The sequence below is a fragment of the Haliotis rubra genome, unplaced genomic scaffold (assembly GCF_003918875.1).
Source record: "Haliotis rubra isolate DU_JTF1 unplaced genomic scaffold, ASM391887v1 Scf614, whole genome shotgun sequence".
NCBI classification, from domain to species: Eukaryota; Metazoa; Mollusca; class Gastropoda; order Lepetellida; family Haliotidae; genus Haliotis; species Haliotis rubra.
Genome location: NW_025767318.1, coordinates 228575 through 248394, shown reverse-complemented (window position 1 = coordinate 248394; position 19820 = coordinate 228575). Strand labels below are relative to the sequence as shown.

The window sequence follows — 19820 nt, the reverse complement described above, 5'->3', positions numbered from 1 at the left end:
TGGTGTTAACCAACTAGTAAAATAGTACACGAATCGCGATAAGGGATAATGTATTCATTTTAGTGAAATCTCAAACCAGTGGATCCTAATACAACTGAGGAGGGCAACCAGTATACCGAATGCAACTCCAAAGGACACAACGTTTTGTACTTCCCATTTACAGGTGACATCACCTGAAAGCATGGGGCCCATAGCTTTAGGTGAATCTAGGAATCGAACACAAGGCAGGATGCTTGCAGGCCTATGCAACTCTACACAATGAATGGCAGTGCTTTACATCAACTGACCACTGTTCAACAGATAGGAGCAAACTTACCTTTATAATGCATATGGACGTATCCCTCAATTAGGTATATGGTGTCTCTGAGGATCTTCTTGGTGCACCGTGATGGACACATAGATTCGACCACGGTCCTGCTTCGTCCCGGTGGGATCACTAGGTGGCTGTCACCAGTCCAAAAGACTCCCGTGTCGTGAGGGCGGAGGTTGGGGGTGTAGAAGATGCTGAAGCCTGAGCCGTCCATCTGTCCGGATATCTTGTGGGGGTTGTTCCAGTGAAACTAAAACAAACCAAAAATACATATACAAAAATTAGTGAGTGAGTTAAAATTTAACCTCACTTCGGCAACATTTCAGCCATATAGTGACGAGAAATGTCTTACATAAACAATAAATTTAGGTTGCTAAGTAATCAGTCATCGAAGGACTGTAAAATAACTAGAGTATCACAGATGGAGTCTAAAACGGGCTATAGGTCGCCAACACCTATACAAACTTTAACTTGTGGTGACTCAACTAGAGAACAATCTAACATGAACAACAATCCATAAACTTACAATGACACACAACCTATTTAGACTGTCTGATCTTTATGGCAATGATTGGTTACTGGCCTTTCAGCTTTCACATGTAATCATTTCACACTGATGTGGCATCATTTCATATGTCACATTCTTATGTTCTTTGATCAAATACCAACTTCCTGTTTACATATAATGTGTGTGTTATTGGTTCATTGCGAACAACGTCTACTTTTTCATACAGGGCAGCTAGAATAGGTTGTTACCAATTATATTTCCTACTTTTGCTTGTTCTACCAGTATTAACATGGCACATGAACTGAAACTAGTCTATAAGACCTGTAACGGGTGCCTTCAAAAGAATGAGAATTTTTTTTTATCCCCCGCCGCGCGTTTAGCGCGAAGCGGGGGATATAGTATTAGGCTCCGTCCGTAAGTACGAATTGGAATATCTTAAGAACCGTTGACTGGATTCTTTTCATTTTGGTACCTAGGTTCATCACAGTAAAAGGAAGGTGCCAGTCACATTTGGTGACCTTGACCTTCATTTCAAGGTCACTAGGGGACTTTAACGTTTTACCTGCACGTTAAGCTATCTCAATAACCATTCACTGGATTTTCTTCATATTCAGTACCAAGCTTTATCTAGGGAAGGCGCAGGGCCCAGTCGATTTTGGTGACCTTCACATAATTGTCAAGGGCACTGCGACACTTTGAAGATTTCAGCATGTAAACCTGCATGTAAGCTATCTAAAGACCCCTTCACTGGATTTTGTTCATATTTAATACCAAGCTTTATCTAGGGAAGGCGCAGCGCCCATTCAATTTTGGTTACCTTCACATAATTTTCAAGGTCATGGCGACACTTTGAATATTTCAGCATGTAAACCTGCATGTAGCTATCTCAAGAACCCTTCACTGGATTTTGTTCATATTTAATACCAAGCTTTATCTAGGACAAGCGCAGGGCCCAGTTGATTTTTGGGACCTTCACATGATTTGTAGGGTCACGACGACACTTTGAAGATTTCAGCATGATATCAAGATATCGCAAAATTCAGTGGATTTACTTCATATTTGTCACCAAGCTTCATCTAGGGAAGGCCCAGGGCCCAGTCAATTTTGGTGACCTTCACATGATTTGTAGGGTCACGACGACACTTTGAAGATTTCAGCATGTTAACCTGAATTGTCAGCAAGATATTTCAAGAACGGTTCACTGGATTTTCTTCATAGACTTTCAAGACCTCCCTTGAATGTTTTTCAATAAGCAATTTCTTTAGTACTAGTTTTGCATATTTCATACACTATGACATTCATGTCAAGGTCAAAGTCAGTGTTGAAAATATGTGTGTGTTTGAACAACTAAAGAGCAAGATATCAAGAGAGGTTGACTGGTCATGTTTTTGTTGACATTTAACTTCATCTTAAACTTTCATTACTTTATAAGTTTGATTTGATAATTTGCGGCGGGGGATTATGTCACCTTAGTGACAATGCTTGTTCAACTTGTAATGCCCATTGGTATTAGGCTGTTCACCATATTTGGGTATTGTCAAGAGAGAAGCCATCTGTGATTATACGACAAACAGGTAGGTTGCAGTATGATGCATCTTGGCAGTGACAAGTTACAATACATGTTCTGCAATACGTTCCTATTAGTGGCACAAAATTCCACTCGAAGAAAGAATGTGTAACCTCTGCGACACGTGTGATGTTGGCGATGAATTCCACTACATTTTTCTTCAAAGACCATCGGAAAACTTATATCCCAAGCCATTATGTTAAAAACCCCCAATGTTTTAAGATTTAACGGATTGTTTAACTGTAAACGAATTAGTGTTTAAAAAAAATGTGTATATTTTGTAGTACTATCATGAAAACTACAATCTTCCGTGTAAACCATCCCGCCACCCCATGTATTCTCCACTGTATATCTGTACTTCTTATGCTCAGTATCCCGGCCTGAGTGTAATAAAAGTTCTGTTCTGTTCCTGTAATGTGAATACCAAACATGAAACGGCCTTCGATTAGGAAACGGTTTTCAATGATTCAATTGATGGATTAATATTTGTGGATGATTTAAATATTTCTTGTCGCGGTAAAAATATGCATACTATCGAACGGCAACAGCAATTGTGTTTTGACAACATAAATAAATGCTGCCTGGAAAACGGCTTTAAATTTTCTAAATCGAAAACTAATTATATACATTTCTGCCGTAAATACAAACCGCATAAAGACTCTAAATGGCACCCACATCAAAGTGGTCAAGGTGGCCAAATGTTTGGGTCTTATTTTCGATTCACATTTAACATTCCTGCCACATTTTAAATCCCTTAAAGCTAAATGCTTGAAGGCACTCGATTTGTTAAAGGTTGTTTCTAATTCAAAGTGGGAAGGGGATCAAACTACCCTCCTTCACCTATATAGATCACTGGTGCGAGTAAAACTTGATTAAGGCTCCATCGTATATGGTGGAGCCTGCAAAAAGCACCTAAAACTATACTGAGTCAAAAAAGAAACTTCACAAAATGTAATTTGAAAAATAATGAATAATTTTTCTCTGATGATACTTCTATGTATCCGAAATGGGATCCCTATCTGTCGACTCTAGAAAAACGTTAGCAAAACCCACTCAAACCCATCCATTCGTCGTGCAAATGACGTTAGTGCCAAATCAGGTTTTGCACGTGCAGTCGATCACGTGATCTTCGCATCGAAGTTTTCTTCATATGCACGTGTTTGCATTGGCCTCAAGAATTGAAAAACACATTTAAACCACAGTTCTAACGGTACTTGAAATGCCACGATTGTCAAATGTGCAACGTGAACGTGCCGTTGGCATGTTGCAAGGGGAAGATCAGTTATTGACGTCGCAAGAGCAATGGGATGCAGCCGACGTACTGTGTATGACTTGCGAGGTCGTCTACAACAAACTGGCACCACTTCTGATCGCCCAAGGTCGGGTCGTCCACGTGTGACGTCACGAGTAGAAGACCGTCAAATCGTCCTACGTCACCTACGTGACAGATTTCTGCCGGCTACACGAACCAGGGCTGAGATGTTTAGAGGGCGACTGTCCTCACAGACCATTCATAATCGTTTGCGGGCTGCCAATCTCCATTCTCTACGTCCATATCGTGGGCCAATATTGACGCCGATTCATCAACGTCAACGTCTGCTGTGGGCCCAGCGTCACCTCCGATGGACCCAGAGAGACTGGAATCGAGTCGTCTTTAGCGATGAATCCAGGTTTACCATCAGTTTGGCGGACGGCAGGCATAGAGTCTGGAGACGACGTCGTGAACGGTATGCCCAATGTTGTGAACAGGAAGTCGACAGATTCGGGGGCGGAAGTTGCATGGTGTGGGGTGCTTTCTGTGGGAACAACCGTTCCCGACTTCTGGTCATCCGTGGAAACCTCACAGCTGCTGCTTACCGCGACCAGGTGCTCACCCCTGAACTCGTTCCTTTCATGGCGGCTCATGGCCCAGGTCTACAGTTCCAGCATGATAATGCTCGGCCGCATACCGCGATGTTGACACGAAATTTCCTTCAAAACGCTGGAATCAACGTCATGGACTGGCCATCGAGGTCCCCTGACCTTAATCCATTAGAGCACGTTTGGGATGCACTTGGGAGAAGGCTTCGTGGTCTTTGGAACCAACCTCAGAATTTGCAGGAACTTGGCGCTGCCTTGCAAGAGCAGTGGCGCAGAATCCCCAACCACGTGTTCACAAGCATCAGGCAGTCGATGAGGAGACGGTGTTTGTCAGTGGTGAATGCGCGGGGCGGCCATACACGATATTGAACTGAGAAATTTCGCATTTGTATTCTTGTGACTTGACATTCTGTATACCCATGTTTTGGAACGGCGGTGTAGCCTAATGGAACTGATTATGGCACTGTCAGTGTATCGAGTACATCACACAGTTCTCAGCAATGAAATTATAACAATTTAACCATCTTACCATCTCTTGTTCTTTTATAGTGCCCTGAAGAAAGAATGTGAAGTTTCTTTTTTGAGTCAGTATATTTGGTTCTGTCCACCATTGAGGACTAAGACTTTGTCTTTGGACTTTTAGAACTTCTCCTGTTGACAGTCTTTACGTCGAGGCCGATGAGCCATCTTTTAACCAACGCCGTATAAAATTATCCTTGCAATATATAACAAAACTATATTCTAACGAGTCAAATCCTACATTTAACTGTGTCTTTAATCCTCTTTAATCTGTGTCTTGTTCCGCCTCGCGCACTAAGAGTCAAACCTTTCATTTCCACTGCTGGCATTGAGCTAGAAATATATCTCCTTCCTGTTTGCTTTCTTCTCCCCTTTGGCAATTGGTTAGGCCAAAAGTTGACCTCACACTGACAACATTTAAAAAATCGGAAACTAATGAATTACAATATAAACAAGAATATAATCAATTAAAAAGTAAATATAATGCATACAAATCCCTATTTACAGATGGATCCAAGGATGGTGGCGCAGTGGCCTGTCATTCGATCCAGAACAATATCTTCTAGATTACTGACAATTGCTCCTGTTTTACAGCAGAAACCAATGCCATATTAACAGCGCCTAAATATATTAAAAAACACCCTAACCATAAACAATATATGATATTTTCAGACTCTCTCTCGTGGACATGCCCTTCGACTTCATGTTAGTTATATTCATTGATCATTGTCATGCTGGAATCCATCTTGATGAAAAAATATGGACAATTTTAGACTGGTGCGTTTTCAATGATGTTCAGTATATAATTCAATAATTTCATTTATAAGTGGATGTTTACAAGAATGATGTTTAATAGCATGCAGCCACGCCATGAAAAAAGCTCGAATTTCATTCTGAAATCATACTGACTGTGACATTAAAAGCAGGTGTATGAGAACCGATTCTCATTGCTTCACTAACGATTGTGAAACGAGGACAGAGATGCCGAGGTTAACACCTCACGAAAGAGAACGTGCACTAGGCATGATTCAGGTTGGCACCAGCAGCAGGGCTATTGCTCGACAACTTGGACTTGGCCACTCCACCATCGTTAGGCTTCATAGACGACATCAGTAGACAGGCAGCACCCGTGACCTTCACTGACCTTGGCAACAACGTGTTACGACGCTCCATCACGATCGCCATATTGACCTTGTCCATATCAGTGATTGAACACTGCCGACTGCCAGGACCGCTGCACTAGTTCAAGGTTGACGTGGGGGTCATCAGCGCTGACTCCATGCGACGCCGTCTACACGCTTAAGGGCTCCATGCTCGACGTCCTTACGTTTGACCAATTCTGACTGACAGACACCGTAATTAGCCTATACAATGGGCTAGCATGCATTTTCAGTAAAGGTTACAACAATGGGATGGTGTGGTAGTCACTGACGAGTCACGTCTTCATCTACGTAATGCTGACGGCCGATTACGTGTTTGGCGTAGACGTGGTGAACGTTATGCTGATGAGTGTGTGGTTCAGACAGGCGTTTGGGTGGTGGGAGTGTCATGGTCTGGGGTGGAATAAATTACAATCACAGGACTGCCTTCATGTCTGTCAAGGGAAAGACCTACCATGCGATATCTGGCCCAGCAACACATCCAGGTTATTCATTGGCCAGAACAGTAGCCAGATGTATCCCCCATGGAACACTTGTGGGACGAAATTGGTCAAAGTCTTTTGCGGCGACAACAGATGCGAAACATCCGGGAACTTGAGGCTGCACTACTGCAGAAGTGGAATGCCATCCTCTAGAACTCTATTTGGACGCTTATTGACTCAATGAGGAGACGTTAAACTGCATGTGTCAATGCAAATGGCGGTCACACGCGATATTGACTTTTAGATTTGACCCCACGTGTGTTTGATCCTTTCTGACTGTGGAACATTTCAGTGAATGAGCGTCTTTTCTGCGTTGTTGTTTTTGTCAGTCATCCATCTGTTATTATCCACTCAAAACATATCAATTCCTTACTCGTGCTTTTAATAATCTCAACTTTTATAAGTCTTGCAACTGGCCAATACATCGCCCTATGTTGGCTACCCAGCCATGTTGGAATGGCTGATCTTGCTGACATGGCAGCACTCAACAAATCTGTGACACCACTTCTTACTCTGATTGTAAAGCTTACACCAGATCTTAAGTCCGTTATCGGATGCAGAAAAAAAGCTGGACACCCAAGTAGGTATAAATAAATTACATGAAATAAAACCCCATATTGGTTACACCTACTTGGGTTGTCCAGATTTGAAGAGGTCATCATAGTTACGACGATGTATTGGCCACACAGGATATACGCATGAATATTTGCTTAAAAGTGAGGATCCCCCGTTTTGCATTCCTTATGATGAGGGAATCACGGTCAAGCACGTCCCGGCTTGACTGTATTGATTTTTCTATCACAAGAGAGAAATATTTTAGTGTCAAAACAATAAAGGATCTTCTTTATGGTATTAATTGTCATTTAATTACTGATTTTAAAATTAAATAGAGTTGTTGAAAAAATTTGTGTCAATGTTATGTAAATAGATAAATATTTTATGATTGGTAGTTTAAATTAATAACTGATATTGTTAGTGGCTGTATCATCGAAGGGGGTTAAAGTATCGTAAAATTATTGTCCTGAGAGGGTACGTAAGTCCCAAAGCAATTCAAGTAAATTCAAACATACTATAATACTATTTTTAATTGTAGTATATGTTATTTTAATTTATGGCTAGATTGTCAAATTGCTAACATCTGAAGGGATTGTTTAAATCCAACTGGGGTCCATGCCGGTAGCAAAGACACTGTAAGTCCCCATGGTCCCTAGTATGGTGATCTACGTTCAGTTGCTGGCAATCTATAGCCTGTTTATATATTATATTGTCATGTATAGTTAAAATACTTTAGATTTAATTACTAGGTTTCAATTTATATCTGTGATAGTCTACTGTCCTTCGTTGACAGGTGTTTATAATTTACTTTCAATTATTATAAATCTATAAGTTGATTTAGTCACGATATGGCTGAAATATTGCCGATGTGACTTAAAATCTTAACTGACTCACCCATGAAGATCCGGGTTAGAATTGGTTTTCAGCAAACCAATGCTTGTCGGAAAAGGGACCAGACGGGATCTTGTGGTCAGGCTCGCTGACATGGTTGACACATGTCATCAAATACCAATTGCGTATTGGTCGAGTCTTGATCATTTACAGACCACCGTCATACGGCTGGAATATTGCTGAGTGAGGCGTTAAACAACCAAATCCAAACCAAACAAATGAGAGTGCAGGTGATTCTGAGGTTTGAAATACTATGGGAGAGTTTTGGGAACTGGTATTTGTCTGAGAATGTTACTTCAATTTTCTGCATTAGTTCGGTTGTTTCTTGTTGTCCTTGTCTGAAGCGGTATCAGGATCTATACTTTCTTTTGCTTTTCTTACCCGTGAAGGTCCGGGTTAGAATATTGGCCTTCAGTAATCAATGCTTGTCGTAGGAGGCGACTAACGGGATCGGGTGGTCAGGCTCGCTGACTTGGTTGACACATGTCATCGATTCCCAATTGCACAGATCGATGCTCGTGCTGTTGATCACTGGATTGTCTGGTCCAGACTCAATTATGTACAGACCGCCGCCATATAGCTTGAATACTGCTGAGTGCGGCGTAAAACTCAACTCACTCACTCATTTGCTTTTCTTGTCACCATAACAGCATGCAAGTCTTTTGGATTCAGCTTTGTCTTAGTGACAGACTTGCTTTTCCCTTGACATCGCATGTTCATGTGCCCGAACCTTCAAGGCTTTAACCTCTTGGTATATTCCTTAAACCTATACCAAAACGGTACATAAACATGCGACAGTTGTAAATGTCAACCACGTGAGATGAGATAAAGTGTTTATAGTTGCTTTCAGGATTATTGTATTTACATACCAACAATCCACACCAAACACTGGCTTCATACATCATCAAACCAATGCTTATGACCTGCCCCAGTTATATCGAACAAAAATCAGTGTCCCGTTTGGTTCATTATAACCATAATTTACTGTATATTCAGTTGAATATTTTCGTAAGTAAATATGTGTACCTGAAGCAGGACCCTCTTGTAGCCGGTTTTGCCAATTCTGAAGCCAGTTTCCTTGTAGAGACACTGACCAGGTAGACCAACACCCCACAAGCCTATTAAGTCTTGACAAACAGGAGAAAACATCCCACAGTCTCCAGGACGGGACATGACGGGCGCTGCAAGGAAGGATACGATACCACCATTATAAACCAAACCAAGAATTGTAAGTTTTGGAACATTACAGTTGTGTATGTTTTCCAAACTGGTCAGTATAGTGAAGAATAAAATACCCAATATATGGCGGGAGTGGTGATGAAAATAGCATGTCCCTCATCATTATAAAGAGGCTTCCTGCTATGGCTGAAGTACGGTTTTCTGGACAGATAATCATCTTCTGACGCCCTAGCCAGCCACGAACACAAATGAAATAAAATAATATGTAACGAATATTTGTTCTAGCGAAACTACCAGTTTTGCTTTGTACTGTTGGTGAAAGTAAGATGAAGATCCAGGTTAGAATTGGTCTTCAGCAACCCATTCTTGTCGTAAGAGATTCATCTGTACCATGTATCAGTATATTATATCTGTAAACACATGTAAAAACCGACCACTATGGATTGATGTCTTTCTATTACCTAAATATCTGCACCCTTTACAAAGTTGCCTTCGCAAGATGTCAACAAAATATATTGATTTCCTAACACAGTAACCGTAACAATCAACTAATTTCTATAATGCATTCCGATGCATGCTGTGTATTTGGTAAGTGCTGAACGCGTGAATTATGACTGTATATCTCCCTGTCTTCTTCAACAGTGAGACGAGCGTATTTCCTTCAATTACCCATTGATGATTTCTTTTAAGATAATGTATTCACACACAATGTTGTTATATTATGAAGACCAATGATCCGTCAGTACATATATACAACGAGTAATACCATGACAATATAGCAGGGTCTCTATTGTGTCAACAGTGATGTTATGTCACTGGCAAAATTAAACAGTAAAGTGGGATAGGCGAAGAATTCTCTATGAACTGCTTTGTAAAGCTGACAGTTATCATAGTCACACGTATACCACAATGACTATAACCTGATATAAGGATAATATGGTGCGTCAATACATGCCACCATCACGACAGCCATAAAGGAGAATATGGTATAGGAATAAATGCACCATTCACGACAACTGTTACGCAGAATATGTGGCATGAATACATACCGCCATCATGGCAGCCAAAACAGAGAATATGGTGCATGACGTCAGCGTTGTCAATTTCCGGTTTAGTGGCAATCATGTGGTAATCTTGTGATTCATCCAGGTCAAAGGTCATGCAAACGTAGGTGGTTTTGTTGGCTGGAACTGCTGTTCGTGGAAACCTCAGAACCCGTTTCTGGACACCTGCAACACACTATCTCATACAAAATCTCTCTGTCTCTGTCTCTCTCTCTCTCTCTCTCTCTCTCTCTCTCTCTCTCTCTCTCTCTCTCTCTCTCTCTCTCTCTCTCTCTCTCGCGGACGGTGGGGTAGCCTAGTGGTTAAAGCGTTCGCTCGTCGCGCCGAAGACCCGGGTTCGATTCCCCACATCGGTACATTGTATGAATCCCATTTCTGGTGTCCCACGCCGTGATAGTGCTGGAATAGAATATTGCTAAAACGGCGTAAAAATAAACTCACTCACTCACTCTCTCTCTCTCTCACCTTTTTCTGTGACTGCAGGGCAGTTAAATATACTACTTTCACATGGAGCTGTGACAAGTCCATCACATGTCTGGCTTGAAGATATATCACAATAGCCTGAAATGAGTTCAGCGAGTGAGTTAAAATTTTAAGTCACTTTGGGAATATTGCAGCCATATCGTGACTAAACAAGTTATAGATTAACAATAAGTAAAGATAGATTATAAAATCCTGTCAACCAAGGACATTTAAACAACTATACAGTATAGAACATCACAGATATAAATGTAAAACTAGCAATTAAATCTAAAACATCTTTACAACAGAGGACAACACAATATAAACATGGGCTATAGATCGCCAACAACTGAGGGTAGATGACCATACCAGGGACCATGGGGACTTACAGTACCTTTGCTACCTGCATGGACCATAGTTGGATATAAACCATCCCTTCAGCCGTTGGCGATTGAAATGAGTTCAGTGGTCGTAGAAGTATTACATAACAAACAGAGGTGAAAAAAACCCCTTTCTCATTCAAGCCATGCGCCGCCGCATCACACATATGCCAAGTGTGAAATCAGTCTGTGAGCTGTCATGTATGAATTTACTACCTTCAAATCATTAAAGATATTCACTGCCTTCCATTATGTACGCAGATAATGGGACACTTTCAGATTTCAGCAGATACAAGTCTGTTTGAACTCAAGATGTACACAGTAAAGTATAAAATCCAGCAATATCCTAAAATGTACATCTGCACATTTGTTATGAGCAGTGATGAGACAATTTTCAGATCGTTAAGAGAGAGAAACCTAAACATGAGTATAGATATGCATGAAAAGAGAAGCGGTGGGACACCTCCCGATTGTCAAAACATACAAGCCTAGCGTGGGATAAACATGGGTATAGATATGTATGAATAGAAAAGCGGTGGGACACCTCCCGATTGTCAAAACATACAAGCCTAGCTTGGGATAAACATGAGTATAGATATGTATGAATAGAGAAGCGATGGGACACCTCCCGATTGTCAAAACATACAAGCCTAGCGTGGGATAAACATGAGTATAGATATGTATGAAAAGACAAGCGGTGGGACACCTCCCGATTGTCAAAACATACAAGCTAGCGTGGGATAAACATGAGTATATATATGTATGAATAGAGAAGCGGTGGGACACCTCCCGATTGTCAAAACATACAAGCCTAGCGTGGGATAAAACAGCACATATCTGTGTATACAACGCGGAGTGGTGGGACAATTAATAAATAACCTTCTACAAAGGCGTGATTTACACTTTATTAACTGTCAAATATATTGAGAAGTTCGTCCTCACTGTCCTCGCACAATTACAGTGCAGATTAACATAAACAATGGTTCCATGTAATTTCAAACCAACTTTGTTGATTAATGTAATATATGTATATATAACTGAAATTTGTTTCAACCTTTGAGACGAAGACACAGTATAAGTTGTATGATTCTCTCGAGGTTAATACGGTCTGATGTACACCTGTTTGTAGCAATGTCACCCGAGCCGGTAGGCGGTTACCGTGGAAGCGGGTAATATTTTTTCCAATTGTCATCCTCCTGGGAGGGGTGACATGGCAATTTGTTGAAGCGTCATTGACCAATGACTGAGTGAGTGAGTAAGTTAATATTTAACGTCACATCGGCAATATGGCATCCATATCGTGACGAAAACAATTTATACAATAAAAATGAAAACATTTTGAAGAGTAAGACTTACATTACTTTTGCTACCTTCATGGGCCCTAACTGGATTTACACCATCCCTTCAGCCATTGGCGTTTATGCTGAGATTTAGCCATACATTACAATAACAAAAATACTACGATTAAGAACCTGGTAGACTTAAACTCACTTGAAATGTTTTGGGACTTAAGTACCATCTCAGGAGCACAATATGTTTGCGCTATGTCAACCCTTCGAAGGTACAGCCACTCACAAATTCAGTTTCTAATTTAAATCACCAATACTAAAAATGCATTTATCTACAAAACATATGAATCAAAATTCATCTATCAGTTATATTTCTTTTAAAAATTCGATATTAAAATGATAATTAACGTTATTAAAAAGATCCTTAACAGTTTTTACTTTGAAATATTTATCCCTTATGATGGAAAATTCAACACAGTCAAGCAGGACATGCTTGACCGTTGTTCTCTCATCACAAGGGATGAAAAACGGAGGATCTTCACCTTTAACACGTATTTGTGAGTATAACGGGTATGGCCAATACGATATCGACGCATAATGACCTCCTCAAATCTCGACTGACAACCCTAGTAGGTGTAACCGATAGTTGGTGTAATTTCATACTGGAAACTGGGTAACGGAAACACACTGGAGCCATACTGGAAGCTGGGTAATTTGTAAGTTTCCGCTTTCCGGAAACTTGAAAGAAATGTAGAGAAACAGTCCGGAAACCTAATTGAAACTTAAGTTTCCATTTTGTTTCCGTTAGGTTTCCGTTGTCCGGAAACCAAGTTATTTTTGCTGTGTGGGTGTCCCACTTCTTTTGCATTAAATCACGGATGTACGATCTAATGACAGCTTTGTAATCAAAGTATGGAATGAGAAGTGGTGTCACAGATTTGTTGAGTGCTGCCTTAGCAGCAAAATCGGCCATTGTGTTCCCAGAAATTCCAGCATGACTGGGTAACCAACAGAGGACGATGGTCGTATTGGCCGGTTGCCAGATCATTATATAAGTCAACTATTTTAATTAAAAGTGGATGTTTACAAGATAAGTTTTTAAGAGCCTGAAGGCAAGAAAGAGAGTCAGAAAATATTATATATGGTTTATATTTAGGATGTTTATAATATATTGAAGAGCCGTCAATATAGCGTTGGCTTCTGCTGTAAAACTGTGATCTCGTAAACGAGAGGAAATTGTTCTGGATACAATGACAGTGACACAAGCCACTGCGCCACCATCCTTAGACCCATCTGTAAATAAGGATTTGTATGTATTATATTTACTTTTTAATTGATTAAATTCTTGTTTATATTGTAATTCATTCGTTTCTGATTTTTTAAATGTGATTCATCTTAGGTCAACGTGTGACCTAACAAACTGCCAAGGAGGAGAAGAAAGAAGACGGGAGGGAGATATGTTTTCCAGCTCAATGCCGGCAACAGAAATGAATGGTTTAATTCTGAGCCCAAGAGGCAAAACAAGAGAAGGTTTCTTGTTGTATAAATCCTCATAGAGGGGATTGAAGACACAGTTATGTGCAGGGTTAGATTCGTTAGAGTATAATTTTGTAATATATTGTAAAGCTAATTTGCTACGGCGTTGTGTAAGAGATGGCTCATCTGCCTCGACGTAGAGACTGTCAACAGGAGAAGTTCTAAAAGATCCAAGACAAAGTCTCAGACCATGTTGGTGTACTGAATCTAATAGGTTTAGGTTGCTTTTGCAGGCTCCACCATATACGATGGAGCCATAATCAAGTTTGGAGCGGAAAAATGATCTATATAGGTGAAGGAGGGTAGTTTGATCCCCCTCCCCACTTTGAATTAGAAACTACTTTCAGTAAATCGAGTGCTTTAAGGCTAATTTTTTTTAGGTATTTGATATGCGGAAGGAAAGTTAAATGGGAGTCGAAAATTATGCCCAAGAACTTGGCTTCTTTGACAACTTTGATGGGAGTGTCATTTAAAGATAGTTCTGGGTCCTTATGCGGCTTATATTGTCTACAAAAGTGTATGCAATTAGTTTTTGACTTAGAACATTTTACGCCGTTTTCAAGACACCATTTATTTAAACACAACTGCAGTTGCCGTTCAATTAGTAAGCATATTTTTACCACGACAAGAAATATTAAAATCATCCACAAAAAAGTGATCCATCAATTGAATCATTTAAAACCTTTGATAAACTGTTGATCTTGATAATAAACAAAGTCACAGGCAACATGTTGCCTTGTACGACACCCTGATTCTGATTATAATGATCAGACAGGGTTGAACCCACGCGGACTTGAAATTGTCTGTCATTTAAGAATTTGGCTATAAATTCAGGCAAACTGCCTCGCAATCCGAAGCCATGTAAATCTTTTAAAATGCCACATTTCCACATATTGTCATATGCTTTTTCAAGATAAGAAAAGATAGACACAGCGTGTTGTTTATTAAATGGAGCGTTTTTAACAAATGATTTCAAACGCACTAAGTGATCGACAGTACATCTGTTTTTACGGAAACCACATTGTATATCTGTTATAAGGTTATTTGTTTCCAAGTGCCAAACTAGTCGATTATTTATCATGCGTTCCATCGTTTTGCAAACGCAGCTAGTTAGTGAAATTGGTCGATAATCTGACGGATCGGTATGATCACGTCCAGGTTTAGGTATTGGTACTATTATAGCGTCATGCCATGAGGAAGGAAATTTCCCTGACGTGACAATATCATAAAAAATATGTAAGAGCGTCTCTAAACATGAATCTGGCAAGTGCTTCAGGAGTTGATAATGTATGTTATCAGCTCCTGAAGCAGTATGGTGAGCTTGGTCAAGAGCAGTATGAAGCTGATATCGAAAAGGTTTAGTTGTAATCTTCCCCATTATTTGAATAGAAATTAATAGCTTTCTTTTCTTGCTGTTTGTGATTTTGGAGTTTTGGAATTCAGGTACATAATTAGATGAGGAAGAATGTTTGGCCAATGTTTCATCAAGTTTATTTGCCATATCTGATCTATTAGTCAATAATTGGGTCCCATCTTTCAGATGGTGAATGCTAGATTTAGAAAGCCCTTACCTTGATCTTCTAGATCATATTCCACACCTTTGATATCGGTGTGCGCGAATTAATTTTTGAAACGTAGTTTCGCCAAGAGTGGCGTCTACTTTGCTTGAAAGTACGCCGAGTTTTAGCGTTTAAAATATAGTTTGTCAGCAGAGAGAATTTTATATAAAGGCATGTTAGCCTTTTAAAAACTCCATCTAGATGATGGAGGAATATCAGATGGATTCACGGGTTTTAGTATTGTTGGGAAATGGTCACTCACTCACTCACTCACTCGTCGTGGGCTGACCATTCAAATTCACTCAATAGGATGGAGTCAGTAATAGACAAATCAAGAGCTGAATATGTTCCTTTGCTAGGATGTAAATACGTATTTGAGCCGTCATTATATATGCATAGTTCATTATTTGAAATAAATTCCTTCAGTAATTTACCTTTGGTGTTTGTATTAATGCCACCCCAGAGCGGGTTGTGGCCATTTAAATCACCCATGGTTATACGGGGTTTAGGTAGTTGATCATAAAGAGCTTGCAGATCGGTTAGTTGAACAGCCGATGAAGGCGGAATATACACAGAGCATAAGGTAAAAGCAACCTGTAATGTAAGTCGAACTGCAACAACTTGAAGATTTGTTTTAAATGGAACTGAGCTATGGATGATATTGTTCCTCACCAGGATTGATGATCAACCAGAAGCTCTATCACCCGGAGGAGAACAAATCATCAGATTCGGGTGAGCGTTTTTTAAGTGGGGGTGCCATGATAGAAATATATATGATTCATCCTCCTAGCTCCCCACCCACCATGGAGTGTCAACAAAGACGATGTCTCATGTCTGCTGGTCTCAAACAGACGACATCAGGGATACTAGGAGGGTACACTCAAGCAGGAAAATATCTTGAAACGATAGATCCTACCACATTGGCCCATGAGCCACCGCCTTTTGGCATTGAACTCCAGGCAAATTAGCAAATCATTAATTTATGTTATTGTCAAAACTTAATGGCCAAAACAGCATACATTTCAAAATTCCAAATATGTGCATACATGCTCACCATGCACAGGGCTTGGCGTGACCAGCCGACTGATAGAATCGGGCCAATATTACTACCCCTCTAGGTGAAATAAGGGGCGAAGTGGCGTGTTGGGGCAAAGGAACGCTATTCCTGGAACCAGTGCCCTCAACCACCAGACTCCCGTCCTCCACCGACACTGGGGGGCACAAATGTACATACCTGGGTGTGTGAGACCAGCGGTCCGTGTGGGCGTGGCTCCAAGGGTCCAGATGCACTGGGGGTCACCCAGTTCCTGACCATTGGTCATTCCATCACCATCGGAGTCCATGTTACACACATTAGCCCACTGTATGGACAGAGAGGATTTCGGTGAAATACTTCCTAATATGTTGACAGGGGTGACCTAGTCGTCTCAGGTGAAGCAACTGACGTGAGATAGCGTGAGTTCAAAAGCCAGATTCGCTTCGATTGTGAACCTTGGTTTGTTACTGTCATGCCCCTGTTTTGGCATAAAACGAGTGAAAACTATCCAAGGTCTAGCTCTGGGAAGTTAACTTGCTGCAAATTCTGTTTGTTTTTGTTTAAGGCCACATTCAGCAATACTCCAGCTACGTGGCGGCGGTAAATAATCGAGATCAGACAATCAAGTGATCAACATCATGACAATCGATCAAAGCAGTTAGGATACGATGCCATATGTCAACCAAAACCAACCGATTCCAACAGTCGCCTATGACGACAAGCTTGCGTTGTTGAAGATCTAGCCACGATCTTCACAGTTTATTTAATTTTGTAAAAAGAGTTAGATCAAACTGTTCCTATGAGGCTGGGTGTAATGGGTGTGTTGACGGGTGTGTTGACGGGTGTGATGGATGTATTAAAATTTACTACTTTCACATGGAGGTGTGACAAGTCCAGCACATGTCTGGCTTAAAGATGTGTCACAATATCCTGAAACGTGTTCAGTGAGTGAGTGAGTTACTATTTAACGTCACATCGGCAATATCTCAGCCATATCGTGACGAAAACAATTTATACAATAAAAAGTGAAAACATGAGTAAGATTAAAACCTGTCGACGATGGACAGTAAAACTACTAGAGAATATGAATATTCTCACAGATATGAATATAAAACTAGCGAGCACGGGTGTGTTGACGGATGTGTTGACGTACTCATTTTCACGTGAAACAATATTTGAGAGGTTCGATAAAGATACAAAAGTGGGAAAATAGCCTAAAAAAGTAGACTTTAGCTGTAATTAACCCATTTAGCCTTCCAGCCAATGCTTTATTTTACAAACTAATTAATTATTTTCATTCAGTTCTGCTGTGAATAGCAAAATCCTAGTTTTCATGCTCCAGTCAACAGGTCTATCTAGCAAAGAAAACGTTAGTATTTTCTCACCTTTCTGCCTTGATTTGCAAAATCTACACCGAACTGATTTCTGTCGCCTCCACCCGCGGGTTTCACGTGCCCAATCCCCTGCCACATCTCCCCTTCACACAAGGGTGGGTCAGGTTGTGGCCATTGGGTATGCGGTCCCTGTACCCGCCATACCCATAGATCACTCCAATACATGTGAGGAAAGCGGACAGACTGGAGGGAAATGAAACAGGTATAGATGAACACTCAAATTATATGTTTTACGATTTAAATAACAGCAATTTGGATAAAAGTACACACGTAGACGTTTTCTAAGGATTATGTCTTGAGGACTAAAAGAAACGGTCCCCAAATAAAGATTGCAATATACCGGAATGACTGGCCTGTGTAATCCCCACTGAACCTCATCCTGTGCTGAGCGGGTAGAGGCACACAGTCAGGGGCAGAATGTGTACGAGGTGTTTGAAAACCGGTGCTTTGATAATGAAGAATTCGTCAGATGTCTTGGCATGCTTGAAGCTGGGTCTAAAGAAAGTCACGTTGTAAACGCCTTTGGTGTCAGCAAAAGAATGAACAGTATGCCTTGGAGTCTGTACGAGACGCTTTGATGATTTACCCGGCGATATGCAGGTGGTCGACAACGTTCCAGCGTTAAGAGTGAGTGAGTGTGTGAGTATGGTTTTACGCCGCTTTTAGCAGTATTCCAGCAATTGGGACTGGGACACAAGAAATGGGCTTTACACATTGTGCCCATGTGGGGAATCGAACCCGGGTCTTCGGCGTGACGAGCGAACGCTTTAACCAGTAGGCTACCCCACCGCCCCTCCAGCGTTCAGAAATAGAATTCTCATAGCAGCAAGACGTTATCAGTGAGTTTGCTATCACACTCAGAAATGGCCCTCGGAAAAGTTGGACATGTGGATTTATCTGTATGCTGTCTACCCTTTACAGATAGTGTTTGACACAGACAAAGACTTCATAGCTCCAACGCAGCAGAACATGACCGCTGTGGAGAGGGTTCAATCATATTTCAGTAGCACTGAATAAACCGTCCTCCATATCCTTAAGTGGAGCACGACGACATGACTGCAATACAGGGATGACATTCTTGATGTGCACGAGCGATCGTCTGCAGGTGCTATCAGACCGAATACCAAGGACGATAACGCACTACCTCCTCAATGCGGTTAATGCCTTCTAATAGCTGGAGAACATTGTCCCAGTGCAATCACTGGACCTGATCGTCAACTGAGCACATGTTGACAGACCAGGTCTTCCGACACGTCCTCGGGAACTCGACAATGCTCTGAATGGGGTACGTATTTGGGAGCATTAGACGAAAGTGCCAGACTGTGACTGCATAACGATGAACCATGGATTTGTTTTAGCTTTTTCTTATTTTCATGTTTTAAACAGATTCTTTTATTTTGACATGCGGTCTGAGTTATAAATGGTCGAATGTTATTGGCATATTGTTACACATGACAACATACTTTGTCCATTAAAACTGTCCACACGCAATATCAGCCTTGTTTGTTTAATTCTTAAAGCAATAAATTGCAGTAATACAGGCGAGATGTGAAGAAAGCATGGATGAGTGTTTTTATTGCTTCTTTACAAATGTCGGGTCGGATCTGACTAATGTTACGCACGTAATAATATGCCGTCATGCATACAATATCTATATGACCCTCAGTCCTCAGAGCAGAATGGAAGATAACTACAAAACTCCGTGTTCGGTCACTTGAATTGACAGTTCACTCTCCGATTTGTAAAGTGGAGGCTAATATTCCAGAGAGCAATTGTCTAGAGCAAATTATAACGAGTTGTCTCGTCATCGTTTTACTTTAGTCTGTTAGTCGACATCCAGAGCCTTATATCTTCTATGCATGATGATATCATTATAGAAGTGCATGTTATTGATGTGTGAACGTTAGGTCTGAAGCAAAGGTACAACTGCGCATCACCTGTATAGCAGTAGCTTACCTTACAGCCCACATGTTGATGCTAGTCCAGCTGCACCGACAAGCTTTTGACGGGTTTGTGTTGTCGACAGCTAGTTACGGTGCAGTGGTAGAGTATCGACTTGTATGGAGGAA

General features: G+C 40.9%; 1 protein-coding gene across 1 annotated transcript; it reads right to left on the bottom strand.

Annotated features, from left to right (window-relative positions):
* Nucleotides 1–293: 293 nt before the first annotated feature.
* Nucleotides 294–16664, bottom strand: LOC124255963 (tyramine beta-hydroxylase-like). The gene is made up of 4 exons (XM_046689911.1): nt 16556–16664; nt 10081–10260; nt 8879–9033; nt 294–560 (listed from the first exon to the last, which is right to left on the bottom strand). The coding sequence occupies exons 1-4, from the start codon at nt 16662–16664 to the stop codon at nt 294–296; spliced, it is 711 nt and encodes a 236-aa protein (XP_046545867.1).
* Nucleotides 16665–19820: the final 3156 nt, after the last annotated feature.